Source organism: Giraffa tippelskirchi, chromosome 8, assembly GCF_054371585.1.
Source record: "Giraffa tippelskirchi isolate mGirTip1 chromosome 8, T2T-mGirTip1v1.2.pri, whole genome shotgun sequence".
Classification (NCBI taxonomy): Eukaryota; Metazoa; Chordata; class Mammalia; order Artiodactyla; family Giraffidae; genus Giraffa; species Giraffa tippelskirchi.
The window spans coordinates 8,362,296-8,376,073 of record NC_137282.1 but is presented as its reverse complement, the minus strand read 5'-3'; the positions used below and the strand labels follow the sequence as shown (position 1 = coordinate 8,376,073).

The 13,778-nt window shown below is 53.8% G+C and overlaps 1 protein-coding gene across 2 annotated transcripts in view; it reads right to left on the bottom strand.

Moving 5' to 3' along the window:
- Window positions 1-10,511, bottom strand: part of ANK1 (ankyrin 1) — a 232,830-nt gene extending 222,319 nt beyond the window's left edge. For both annotated transcript variants that reach the window (XM_081519219.1, XM_081519218.1), the window contains exon 1: window positions 10,068-10,511. In XM_081519219.1, the coding sequence (XP_081375345.1) occupies window positions 10,068-10,193 (126 nt within the window). In that variant the 5' untranslated portion in view covers window positions 10,194-10,511. The remainder of the gene's footprint in view (window positions 1-10,067) is intronic.
- Window positions 10,512-13,778: the final 3,267 nt, after the last annotated feature.

Sequence of the window (13,778 nt, the reverse complement as noted above, 5' to 3'; positions counted from 1 at the left end):
TGGTTAAGCATCCACCTGCCAATGCGAGAGACACGGGCTCAATCTCTGGTCCGGGAAGATTCAACATGCCTCAGGGCAACTAAGCCCACAATTACTGAGCCTGTGCTCTAAAGCCTGGGAATGCAACTACTGAGTCCACACACCCTAGAGCCCACAATCCACAACAAAAGCCCCTGCAGTGAGAAGCCCACACACCACAATGAGCAAAAAGCCCACAGTGCAGCAACGAAGATCCAGTGCAGCCACAAATAAATTAAAAAAACAAAAGAGTGGCGAGGGAATCCCCTGGCAGTCCAGTGGTTAGGATTCCACTCTCTCATTGCCGAAGGCCTGGATTCAAAGCCTGGCTGGGGAACTGAGATGGTAAGTCCTGTCCCCACTGCAGTCCACCTCTGCCCTGCGCCTCCCCTGCAGGCATGAGTATCTGCCAGTCAGATGCCTGAGCTCCCCTCAAGCCTTGCAGGCTTGGTCAGGTGCACGGGCCTTAGTTAAGGCAATCTCTCAGAAGCTCTGCACACCAGGGCTTTGAGGGAGAGCTCAGACTTGAACTGAGGGCCTCTCCTTCCCACAGAGTCTGACAGCTTCCCCCATATTGAGGAACACTTCCTGTTAGCTCTCTCTATCACATGAGCCCCAGGAAGCTACTGAACAGTTCAGTTCAGTTCAGTTCAGTCGCTCAGTCGTGTCCGACTCCTTGCGACCCCATGGGCTGTAGCACGCCAGGCCTCCCTGTCCCTCACCAACTCCCGGAGTTTACTCAAACTCATGTCCATTGAGTCGGTGATGCCATCCAACCATCTCATCCTCTGTCGTCCCCTTCTCCTCCCGCCTTCAATCTTTCCCAGCATCAGGGTTTTTTCAAATGAGTCAGCTCTTCACATCAGGTGGCCAAAGGATTGGCGTTTCAGCTTCAGCATTAGTCCTTCCAATGTATATTCCGGACTGATTTCCTTTAGGATGGACTGGTTGGATCTCCTTGCTGTCTAAGGGACTTGCAAGAGTCTCTCCAACACCGTAGTTCAAAAGCATCAATTCTTCAGCGCTCAGCTTTCTTTATAGTCCAACTCTCACATCCATACCTGACTACTGGAAAAACCATAGCCTTGACTAAACGAACTGTAGATCCCGTAAAAAGGACTCATTTTCCTCCTCACCCCCTCCCAGCTCCATGAAGGGCACCACCAAACCATCCCAGCACCAAGTCAGATACGAGACCTCACTGCCATGTCATGTCACACACACATGGATGTGTTAACATGTGTCCAGAAGAAACCCACAGCATCATCCCCGATTATTTATTCACATCCACTTTATTACTCACAAAGACCGACTTTCTCCACCACCCAGACGTCTACAGTCTGTCACACGTTCCATCCCCACTGGCCACCTAGCATGACCACCCTACCCTCCTCTGGACCGTTGCTCAGCGTTCTCAACACCCTGCTCACCATGCGGCCGCCCTCTCCTGACCCACCTCTGCCCTGGAGGTGCAGCAGCTTTCCGTACTTCCCTCTGGAGTTCCTCAGGCTTCCTCTGGGCTTTGGCCCCGGCCTGGCCCGAGCTCAGCTTCCTCTCCAGCTACCCCTGTCTCCTGACTTCCCAGGCTCACAGGTCCTGGGCCACCTCCGTCTCCAGACCCCACTGGCTCACCCTCCGCCCTTGCTATGGCCTCAGCTGAATGTCCTGGCCCTCATCACTAGGCTGACCCTCAACAGTCCATGAGGACCCAGTCTCTCCCCCAGAAAGCCTCCCCAGACCCTACTCCCGACCAGGCTTACTCCTCCCACAGTGCTCAAGTCAACTCTTCCTTCCCCACTTCCTTTGTGAAAGTGGACACAGAACAAATAAGAAGTCCAGGCAAACCCCCTACCCTCTCCTCTCTTCCCTTCATCTGCTGGTTCAATTCTCCCTTGGTCTTGCCACATCCACCAGCTGATTCCTGTCTGTCTGCTAGAACAGAGGCTCCACGCTGCTCTATGGAAGCATCATTGCCCGGGGGGACCTTACTGGACAGGTGGGCTCCTGGCCCCACTGCCCCCAGTGGCCGATTCTGCAGGGAGGCCATGGGGCAGGTCCTCCCGTGACAAACCCTCTCCCCAGGGTTGCTCTGGGACTAGCAACGTGGGGGAGCCGCTGGGACTGTTTCTTTCTCTCCTGACTCTTTCCTTGTGGGTCTCACCGTGAGCATCTGCGGCTATCCCTTTCATCTCAGAACTGGGTTAGGCGTTACGGTTCCGGCCAGTCCATAATCAAGTGCCTCCTTTCCTTCCCTTTCCTGAGATGCTTCTTCTGACTTCACCCTGACTTCTCCCAACTCAACTTTAAGGCTAGTCTGTGCCTTTTCATCTCACGAGCCTGTTTTTTCTCTCTGACTGCACTGATTTTCATGGGCATCTCTTAGCCCACTGGACTTCTTAGGAACAGGAAATAAAACCTCAGAGATTCAAGGGCGGGACTCAGGGCAAGAGTCTGGCCCTGCGGTTTCTGTTCCCACCCATCCAAGTTGAGGTCTTGGCAAGCATTACACATAGAGGCCCAGGACCTCACAGGCATCCACAAGAAAGCAAAAGCCCCAGAGAGTTAGGGAGAATGGATGAAAATGGAGACACGTCTTCACTATAACTCCATGTAGAAGCACGTTATTAAATGATTACACAGAGAAGATGCCAGCTCTGTGGAAGGAAGTGTGGCAGGAAGTGTGGCAGGTGTGTGCTCAGTCATGTCCAACTCTTTGCAACCCCGTGGACTGTAGCCCACCAGGCTCCTCCGTCCATGGAATTCTCCAGCCAAGAATACTGGAGTGAGTTGCCATTTCCTTTTCCAGGGGACCTTCCCGACCCAGGGATCAAACCCACATCTCTTGCGTCTCCTGCACTGGCAGGCGGGTTCTTTACCACTTGTACCGCCTGGGAAGCCCAGGTGGTAGGAAGAGAAATCTCTAAAACAGGCAGGAAAGGGAGAAATGACCATTCTGTGAGGCAGGTGAGAGGAAACAGAGCAGGCCGCCCCTAGGAGTCACTCTTCATCCAGCCCCTTGTCTTAACCCAAGGCCTCCATGGGGTCTTCACCATCCCACAGGCTGCTCCAGAGACGCTCAGAGGAGCCCGTGGACCCCACCACCCACCTAGCATCCAGACGCCAGTGCTTCTGTCCTGAGCCCAGATCACGGGCCCCTGTTCTCAGCCTCCTCGGGTTACTTCTCACACCGGCAGCTTTCCCTCTAACGTGCAAGTCCTTCCCTTGTAAGAAGGCAGCCTAGCGTAGAGGCCTGTGAGTGAGTTTTAGAGCCAGGCCCCGGCTCTGAGGTCACCGGCTGCTGGAGGATCCAGTGAGACAATGGAACCTATGGGCATTGTAGGACCCACAGCCTCTCAGTAAATACAGGCCCTCCTTGGATAAGCAAAGAAGGGTGTTTGCAGCTGTCATGGTCAAGGATGCCCTGAAATGGATAAAAAGGCATTAACTGACACTGAAAAAGTATTATCACCTTAGCAAAAACACAGGAAAATTTTCTTCTTAGGAAAGCATCCAGTCACATCGGCAGCAAACGAGAAACAAAGGTTTTTTGGTTTCAAACTGGCTGGCCACTCGGTCTTCTTTGCTTTATCTCTGAGGGTTCCTCATGCAAGTTCTCCTTTCCTGGAGGATGTGCTGGGCTTACACTCCTGAGATGCACAGAATCTCCCCTGGAGGAGTCTGGTCTGCCTATAACAACACATTTCATTGTCTGTGATATTCCACACCCCAGATTTACCAGCCGGGGCTCTAACTGGTATTCTCAGAAAGTTCAGGAACCATGTTTATGTTCCTCTCTTGGCAGGCGGCTGTAATTGTCACCCAGGGCTTTAATAAAGCCCATCTAAAGTTGTAGACTGCACCCATGGAGATAACTAAGCCCATGATAATAAATCTTGTCAAAATAGGAAATTCATTTCTTTCCTGAAAGTGAAATGGAGAAAATGATTTAAAGTGTCCTTTTTCTCATTTACCAGCACTGAAATAATAATGGGGCTGGCCTTGCCAAGCCAATGTCAAGATTTCACACCACCACTGGAAATCTGGGCTGGAGCTTTGGCTTTGGATTTATTAGAAAGAATAATTTAATTAACAAGCATTATTATGTTACTAACTGTAACCGTTTAAATAGACAGGAGTTCTAAAGTTTACAAAGTACACTTCCTTTATTCTCATTTCAATTTCACAGATGAGAAAACTGAGGCTCAAAGAAATTTGGTGGCTTGTTCATGTCCAGGTAGCCAATAAGTATGAGAAACTGAAATCCAGGTGCCTGACTCCCAGCCCAGCGCTCTGTATGAGGTAGATGTTTGAGCTGCTTTTCAAGAACCAGGAATGGCAAGATGGAGCCAAGCAAAGCATATTTGCCTTTACCAAAAACCAAAACACTGATGACAGCAGACTTTGCTTTAGTCGGAATAATTTGGTGGTGGTGGTGGTGGTGGGGGACCCAGATTTACTTGGTTCCAGTTCTTTAGGGCCAACTCTTCAAACATCAAATAGAAAGACCCAGGGAAAACCTTCTGAACCAGTTAAATGTAGCTCCTGAATCATTTCAAGCCATAAATATTTGTTAAGTGGTTATGTGCAAAGACTCTGGCTTTGGCTTCAATGAGCTTATAATCTAGTAGAAGGGATAAAATAAGGACACATGTCTCATACACACACACTCATGTGCATTCACACACCATAACGAAGGCTGGGGCAACCCAGGATACAGAGAAAGCGTGATGGAGGATTCAGGAATGTTCTCTTGAAGAGTGATGGGCTTTGATGGTGAAGGAGGAAGAAAAGACTGATGAGTTCACCCTACGGAGACAAAGCCCAGGAATGAACCAACATACATGAAAACTGCCTGGCACGTGGTACCTACTCACTAAAGCTTGCTTGTTTTTATGGAAAGATGGGAGGAAGAGTCCTTCAGTTCAGTGGTTCAGTTACTCAGTCGTGTCTAACTCGACTGAGCTGAACTGAAGAACTCTTCCTCCCTTCTTTTGATAAAAACAAGCAAGTCCTTAGACTGAGGTGAAAATAAAAACTCTGTCATATTGAGAGGAGATAAGCAGAACTAGCAAGCAAGAGAAGGCTCCCAGCATTGGCTCCTGGTCCCCTTGACAGGGAGATCCCTGACTCTAGGTTCTGAATTTCAGCTGCCGCTCCACCTACTTGGAGCAGCAGCTGTGATGTGCCAACCACACACTGCCAGATACAACTAAGGGTGTAACACCTTTTTTGCCCACAAGACCCTGCTCTCTGGGTCTAGTGGATGGTTGGGGGTGACAGTAGCCCCCAGGGAACGGCCCCACCAAAACTACCCCTGCAGCAGGGAGGGAGGGCTGGATTGGGAGATGGCCAGAGAGCAAGTCGCATCTTCAGCTAGTGCCAGCGCCTCCCAGCACTCAGCTTGGGCAAGGCCACATCTCTGTATTGAGGCTCCCTGGGTACTAAAATAAGAGACACCAAGGCAGCGGGTACCCAAGTCGTGGTACATTTTAAAGGCTCAAAACTAAATAAATGAGTGCGCTTAATAGCTAACATGCAATCATGATGCTTTCCAAAAGCCAAATGGAGATTTCATATACAAATATCAAGGCATACCATGACATACACTACTGCGGTGATTTCACGGCAGGACCTTGGTTTAAGGATGCATGAAGAACATGCCTCTTTCCAATCCTGTGCGTTCTTCTTGGGTTGAATGGATAGACTCATTTGGAGATAGCAACAGAAATTTACATTTGGGACCCTTTACAAGTGGGAAATGTGGGCTCACAGGACCCTCCTGCCTAATCTCCTGCCCTTCATCCCATTCTTATTCACTCACACCTCCCCGCCCCATCCCACCCTCTTCCTGGGAACAAGCCCTGGCCACAGCCGCAGGGCTGACAGTCTCCCGCAGGTCCCCCTAAATCTCCCTGTGACTCCAGTCACTGGATCAATGGAAGGCATCTCCGCAGTCCAGGAGCAGGGCCTCATCTGCTGTGTGAGGAAGGCCCAGGGCCCCGGAGGATGCTGCGGAGACCGGCAGGGCCGACAACACTGCCTGTACAGCTAAGTAGAGACAGCCACTTTCTGTTCCTGGGCTTCCGTTTTTTTTTTTTTCTTTCTGTACCCTCCTCAGCTGGACTCCTTGGGGCCCTGTGCAAACACTGCTGTTCCAAATGGCTAAACTCACTTGACATTTAGTGCAGCAGGGACCCTGCAAGGAACTAACTGCAGGGTCGGTGGTAGAAGTCACTGCACCAAAAAATTAGATGGTTCCACTGCCTGCCTACAAGGCTTCGGTGGTTTGCAAAATGATCAGGAATGAAAGAAATGTCAGGCTTTCTTCAGGTGCCCCCAAAAGATAGTCAACAGCACCTTGTTCACCACACAAGCAATGACCAAGAACCACCTAGGCAGACAGACATAAGACCCCACTCATTCACCCACCCATCCCTACCCCCACCCCCACATCCATGGCATGCCTGCTGGGTATCAGATGGACAGCTGTGAACAGGGCCTGGTCCCCTCCTTCACCAGTATCAGAAGACGAAGGAGGTGCACAGAATAAGAGACGAGGAGAGAGCTCAGCAAATGCCACCCTGGGGCACTTACAGGTGCTGCAGACTGAGGGTCACCCCTTAAAGTAGGACTGAGATTCCAGCCCCCTTCTCTCTCTGTCTACCTCCCTCCCCCTTCCCACTCCCCCCTCCCCCTTTCTTGAATTCTCCAAACTCCTCATCCTCCTCTCTCAACCTCAAGCTCCAAGAAGGCAGAAAAAGCACACACATCCTTATGCCCAAGACTTCTTCAGCCTTAGAAAGCTGCCGTTCTTAATGCAAATACCTGCTTGACACACTCCCTGCAATTTATTTACTTCCATCCCCATCTTCAGACTCAGGGGACTTATCAAGTCAGCGTCATAAATACTGAATCTTTTTTTTTTTTCCCCAAAAAGCCGCAGCTCCAACAGCAGGCATCTGATGAGGACGTATGCTGCACAAGCAGAAAACTGAATGAAGCCCCAGAAGAATGCAGGCCTTTTTCCAGCTACAGAGTCTGAGCTCAATTCCCTGCGTCGAGGTGGTTTCTATCTGTGTCAGTCAGCACGTCACAACAGCAGCCTCCAAAGCCGCTGCACAGCACCCCTCAGCCAGCACCTTCCCACACAATACCAGCAAATGTAAAAGCTGCAACCACCACTGAAGTTACAACCGTGATGATTTCTACAAACGATGAGCGCTGCGGTTCTGCTCCGACAGGCCCCAATAAGTAGGTTACCCGTGGGACAAACGCCTCCCCTTTCCGTAAATCCAGAATGCCCTTGCTGAGCTCCGTGCTCTCCTGAATTACCAGTTCACTGGCATCAAACGACTATCTGCATGTGTGAATTCTTTCTTTGTGCTGAGATGAAGGTAGTTCCACAGTGTCCCCGAGTCTGGGGTGACCAGGGTAGAGTCCTCAGCAACTCGGTCTTAACATACTTCACTTCAAACCATGACTTCATTGGTGAAAAACGGGTCTAACGAAGACCTCACCTTATATGAACCCTCCCTTGGGCCCCCACCCCCGCCTCGGCCACCTGCTCAACCAGCTTCTGCACGCACATCCTCCGCCCTCTCCAACCAGCCTTTCTGCAGTGCTCAGCCTCCCTCACCTTTCCCCAAGGGCCTTCCACCTTCTTGCGACGTTGCCTTTTGCTATAAATTTTAACTCGGCTCTCTGAGATGGCTCACAAGACCAGGCCAATGGCAAAAAGAACTCACTAGCGTTATGAAACACAAATGCAGCACCCCGACACCTCAGCTCGTACCTTAGTGCCCCTCTACCCCAAAAATCCCTTGAAGGGTCTACAGCATCGCTTTCACTTTGAATTCAGATTTCCTTATTATTGCTGTATCCCTCCTAGCATCCAGGATACTGCATAAAATAATGAAAATCTGTGTGGAAGATTTTCAAATGCTTACTGACGCAGTACGCTGTGACCAGCTAGTAAAACAAAATAACCCAACTTGGGGGGGGGGGGAGTGTGGAATATGTTATCATCTAGACTTGACATGGAGATTAAGTTGACCAAGAATGTCCAGAATAAGAAACACAAAGAATATTGGACTTGCTACTTTTCTATGTGTGTCATGCAGGCAGTTGGGATTCAGAGTTATACTGAAGGGAGTTACAGAGAATGGAAAGAATTCTCAGAAGAGAAGAAAGGGAGAGTTTTGTTTTGACTCTGCCTCAAAATATATATATATATATATATATATATATATATTTACAGTCTCAGGAGCATCAAGGAAGAGGCTGGGGAGCAAAAAGTGGGATAAAAACATTGAGTGAGCAGTTTGGGAGAGAATGGACTTGGCTCCCAAAGCACGAGGCAGGGATGGAAATAGAGAACACGCCTTCCTAAGGAGAAGTTTACATTCATGCCAAGAAAGTGGGTGAGCACTGTCAGATATAACCAGACTTCCCCCCGGCTTGACTCACAAGATGGGCTCCAGGATTTCAGACCCAGCAGAAGGACCTGATGGAGCGTTCTCTCTAAGTGGCACCAACCCAAACTCCTGTTCCCTGTCAGTTTGGGGAAGGCTTCTTTTTAGATCCTGCTAAAGTGGTGGTGCCTTGGTGCAACTACTATTTACACATGAGATGGCAATCCCTGGGAGGAGGAGGGCCGCCTTTGGAAGGGGTACAGGAAAGCCTAGCGCACCGGCCACTTGGGGTGCAGTCAGAGAATGTCTCTGCTCCTGGATTTCATCTCGAGGAACTGGCTGGATGTGGGTCTTGCTGACTGGCTGGTACGAGGAGGAGTAGGACCCACAGGCAGCCTGTCCCCACGCTGTTCTCAACCACAGGCTTCAAACTTCTTTCTCAGAGGGAACCAATTTCAAGAAAAAAAAAAAAGTTTCCTTCTCAACCAAGACCAGAGTCTCAGTCCTGAAACCCCAAGGGCCATATTCCCAGGCAATGGGCTTGCAGGCCATGCCCCACCTCGCCGTCCGCAGGTTAAAATGGCTCTGCTGGAGCCGAACTTCGGCCTGTCTCCAATCCAAAGAACCGCATCCACAGGCGCCTGGCCTTCTCCGTGGGGGGCTCCACAACACCCCTACTGGAGCCCTCGCCCAGTCAACTGACTCCCTCCCTTCACAGGTGAAGGTGTTTCTCACCAAAGGTGTTTTTATTAAAAGGTGCTTTGAGTTGGGGGTAGGAAGGCCCCAGATCCAGAGTTCTGAACAGACAGCAATTGCCCTAAGGGGTCTGGGTCTTTGTGGGGGCTGTCTTGTCACTACCAGCCCCCGCCCCCACCACCAACCGACTCCTACACAGAAAGGAGACCTGTTCTCTGACCAGGCCCCTGGGCCAGGCTGGACAGCACCCGTGGCCGGTTTCCAAAGGGAAGTTCCTTTGGTCATCCGCTGCTCATCTTGAGTGATCCGAACTGGAGACGGTGCCAAATGCCCACCCGTCCCCCCACCAGGCTAAGCTGTTCTGCCCCGGGGCCCCACAGGGTCAGTCAAGGTGCTTCCCGGGGTTCAAGGAGGGTGGGGAAAAAGCAGAGGCCCCACCATTCAGAGACCTGGGAAGGAGGCTCTCCGCGCCTCCGAGAGTGGGTCACCGGGGAGGCGGCGGGCAGAGCGGTCTCCGGAGCCCGGGGCCGCATTTCCCAAAGCGGCTTCCTTGGAAAGCCCCGGAGAGGCGGCGAGCAGCCCCCCATCCTGGGCCTACCACGGAGGGCGGGGAGCGGAAAAGTTCCTCCCGGCGGCCCCAGGCCCGCGGCGTCTGTCCAAGGTGCTGAAAGGTCTCCGCGGGCGGGCGGGCTCCTGCTCGCCCTCAGCCTCCGGGCCTCCCGCTCTGCCCTTCCAGCCCTTTGCCCGGTCCTCCTCCGGCCGCACCGAAGCCTTCTCCCTCCACCGCTCCTGCCCCGCGCGCCCTGCGCTCGGCAACATCGCCTTGACCGGCCGCGGGGCCCCGCGCCCCCCGTCTCTCCGGGCTCCGCCGCGCCCCTTCCCCGAGCGGCCACCTCCGGGGGCCTCCGCCTCCAGGCTCGCCGCCCACCCCCCACCCCTTACCTTCTTCTTTCGGTCACGGGAGCGGTTCCTCCGCTTCCTGTTGGATTCCTCTTTCTCCTTCTGCTCCTGGAGGGCCTGCGCCTCGATGTCTTTGATTTTCTTCAGCTGTTTGGCCGCTTGAGCCATGGCCGGTCACGGTGCTCCGGTGGGTTCCCGCCTCCCGGGCCCTTCGCACTTGGCGATCCAGGTGGCGACACCCTCCCCGGGAGGAAAAAAGGAGTCTGCCCTCCGTGGAGGTGGGGGGGTCCGGGGCGGGGGGATGGAGAGCTGCCCTCCCCGCGCCGGGCGGCTGCGGCCGGGTCGGCGGGGACGCGGCCGCAAGAGGCGCTGAGGGTGAGGCGCGCGGCGGTTGCCCGGCGGCCCCCGGATGGCGCCTCCCGCCGCGGCCAGAGCTCCTGGCGGGCGCCCGGGACGGGCTCTGGGTTCTGCCCCGCCGCCTCCCTCCCTACCTCCCTCCGGCCCCCTCCCTCTCCTGCGGCGGCGGCGGCGGCGGCGCGGGGGGCGGGGGCGGGGAGGCGGCTCTTACTGCGGCGAGCGGCGGGCCGCGGGGAGGGGGCGGACCCCAGCAGTTAACGCAGGAGGGCGCGGGGGCAGCTGGTGCCCGGGCTGCCCCGCCGGCCCGACGAGGCTCGGCGCACGCGGCGCCCGCGCTGGCGCATTGCGAGCGCCCGGCTGCAGGCGCGCGGGCCGGCCGGGCTCCGCCACTGCAGTGCCGCCGCCGCCGCCGCCGCCGCCGCCAGACGCACGGGCCCCCGCGCCGTCGGGTCGCGGGAACAAAGCCGCCGCGCCACCCGGAGCTGCCGGAGGGCCCCGCCGCGACGAGCCGGGGGATGCGGGGGAGGCTGTAGTCGGCCACGGGCCGCTCGCCCAGGCTGCCCCGCCGACCAGCGCGCCTGGAAGCGGCGGCGGAAGCGACCGCATCGCGGGGCGCGGAGGCCAGGCCCGCTTGGCCTGGGCCGGGGGGTGGGGGGTGGCGGCGCGGCGGGTCCGGGCCTGGGGCGCCCCCGGGCGGCGGCCGCGGGGCCGGGACGCACCCCTCCGAGCCCGCCGGGCCTTCCGCCCCGGGCGCCCGCGGAGGGGCGCGGTGCCCAGGCTCCCCGGAAGCGCCGGTTCCCCCAGCCGCTCGCCTAGAGCTTGATTTGCCCGGCCAGACCATGTGGGCCTTTCATTTGCATATTTACCAATTACAGATAGGAAACGCGTCCGAGATGAAGTTTGCCTTTAGTTGTCTTTTGAGAGGAGTGGATCTAGGTCTCGGCTCCGGGGTCCTCCCCCCAATTCCTGGCATCTCACACCCCGTGCTGCGCCTGTGTGTGTGCGGCTGTACGAGCCACACCCCTGGTCGTGTGGGTCACCGACCACAGACCCAGGCTGCGGAGGGGAAGGGGCCTTCGGCTCATCCCCCAGCTCCCTGCGTGACCCAGTGCCAGCCACCTTCCCTTAGTCTGGAGCCTTTCCCAGGCCCCTTCTAGCCCGGCCAGTGGGAGGGAGCTCTTGGTCTACGTAGAGCTAAAGAGGAATTGGTGGAGGACGGTATTTCAGAATTAGTGGAAAGTTCTGATCAAATAGTCTGCTTCTTTCCACCGTCTGAAACTGAGGGCTTGAGGCAGGCTAACCAGCCGGAGTAGAGCCTGGAAGTGAGAATTCGGTCTCCATGTCCCTGGCAACGGTCTCCACCCAGCTGCTTGCTGGTAGCTTAGGTGCTGTCTGAAATCTTGCTTTGAATATCCTTCTTTCCCAGGGCTGGGTCCTAGACCCTCTCTCTTTCTCACCCTGGATCAGCGTTGTTCATGCAAAACATGACAGGAGCCACTAATCCCAGTCCCACATGTAATTTAATTTTTCAAGTAGCCACATTTTTTTAAAGTTCAAAGAAATTGGTACAATTCATTTTAATAATATGTTTTATTCAATTCACTATATCCAAAATATTATAATTTCAACATGCAACTGATATAAAAGTATCAGTGACCTAGTTCACATTGTTTTATACTGTTCTTATTGTTGTTTAGCCACTAAGTCATGTCCAACTCTTGCGACCCCATGGACTGTAGCCCACCAGGCTTCTCTGTCCATGGGATTCTCCAGGCAAGAATACTGGAGTGGGTTGCCATTTCCTTCTCCAGGGGATCTTTCTGACCCAGGGTTCAAACCCATGTCTCCTGAATTGGCAGGTGGATTCTTTACGGCTGAGCCATGAGGGAAGTGCTGTTTTTATTAGTATAATAAAAGCAAAAATTCAAATAAATTCAAAATGCAGTGTGTATTTTATACTCAGCATATCTAAATTCAGAGGAGGCACATTTTAGTCACGTAAGAGCTGCAGGTGACTCATGGTTACTGTACGGGACAAGATGACTCTAGACTCTCTTCCCAGGCCAGCACCCTTATGCCCCTGGCTGTAATTACCCTGCCAACAAGGCACATACTTTATCTCCAGCCCAGACCTTTCCTCCAATGGAAGGCCCACTCACCGGTGCCCCGCCCCTGACCTCCTTCCATCATCCCTGCATCCCCTCGGTCACCCACAACCCATCCCGAACACTGCAGTCACACGAATCTTCTGAAAACACCGATCTGATGGTTGTCACATCTCAGCTCAGCATCCTTCTTTTGCTCTGGGGGTGAAGAAAATCTTTGATGAGGCTCCGAAGGATCAGACGCTTCCCCCCACCGACTGGTCTTTCCTCAGACTGGCCCTAGTACCCCGGGCTGCAGCCTCCGCAGCCTTTGAAGAGGTCAGTGTTGTCCCTCTGCAGGGACTTGGACCTCACTGCCCTCTGCTCAGCCTGCTCTGCCTAACATCCCACCACACCCCACCATCCCCAGGCTGCCTAACTCCAGCTCATCATCAGACATCAAGGTGGTCTTCACTTCTTCAAGGAAGCTCTTCTGGAGGCCCCACTGACTCTTACCTTCCCCGCTGTGCCTCCTGCATTGGACCTGCTGTGGTACAACTGCACACACGTATGACTGTTTCCACCGATGCCCATCTTCCCTGCTAGGCGTTAAGGTCCACGAGGGAAGGAACGCTGCTTTTGCCCACCCTTGTATTGTCAGCAGCTTGCATGCCAGGCACACCGTAGCGACTCAATAAATGTGTGTTGAAGAAACCAACAAGTCTACTCTGTACTGGCTCAAGGAAGACAGGCTATCTTGTTTTATTGCATTTCACTTTCCTGCACTTCCCAGACACAACATTTTTTACAAAATGAAACGTCGTGGTCCGTGCGCGGGTTGGAAAAGAATTTCCAGACACGAGGCAGAATGAAAAGAAGAATAAAGTTTATTAGAGTGGGGAGGGGAGAGGCACTGCCAGCACAGCGGGTCAGCTTCCTGATGGTCAGAGAGAGCTGAAGCTGAACAGGGGTCCTTGATTCATTTTTATACCCTGGGTGTAAGGAATGGGATAAGGATCCTGCGGGTCATGTGCTGATTGGATGAGGCAGGTATATTGGGTTGGGGGGAAGAGTAAGGCAAATAAGTTGTTCCTATATGGGGAAAGAGGGGAGACAGGTTATACTGGTTGGAAGGACCAGAAATTCATTCATAGTTACAACATTGGGGATGGGAGGGAAGGTGGATAAGGGTCTGGTTTTTCCGTTCCTACGTTCCAAGACCCTCCTTGGTTTCATCTGCTCTTATCCTTGGGCCCCCACATGAAAGTTTGTGGCCACCCTGCATTGTCAGATGCTGGTTAGCACTTTGTAG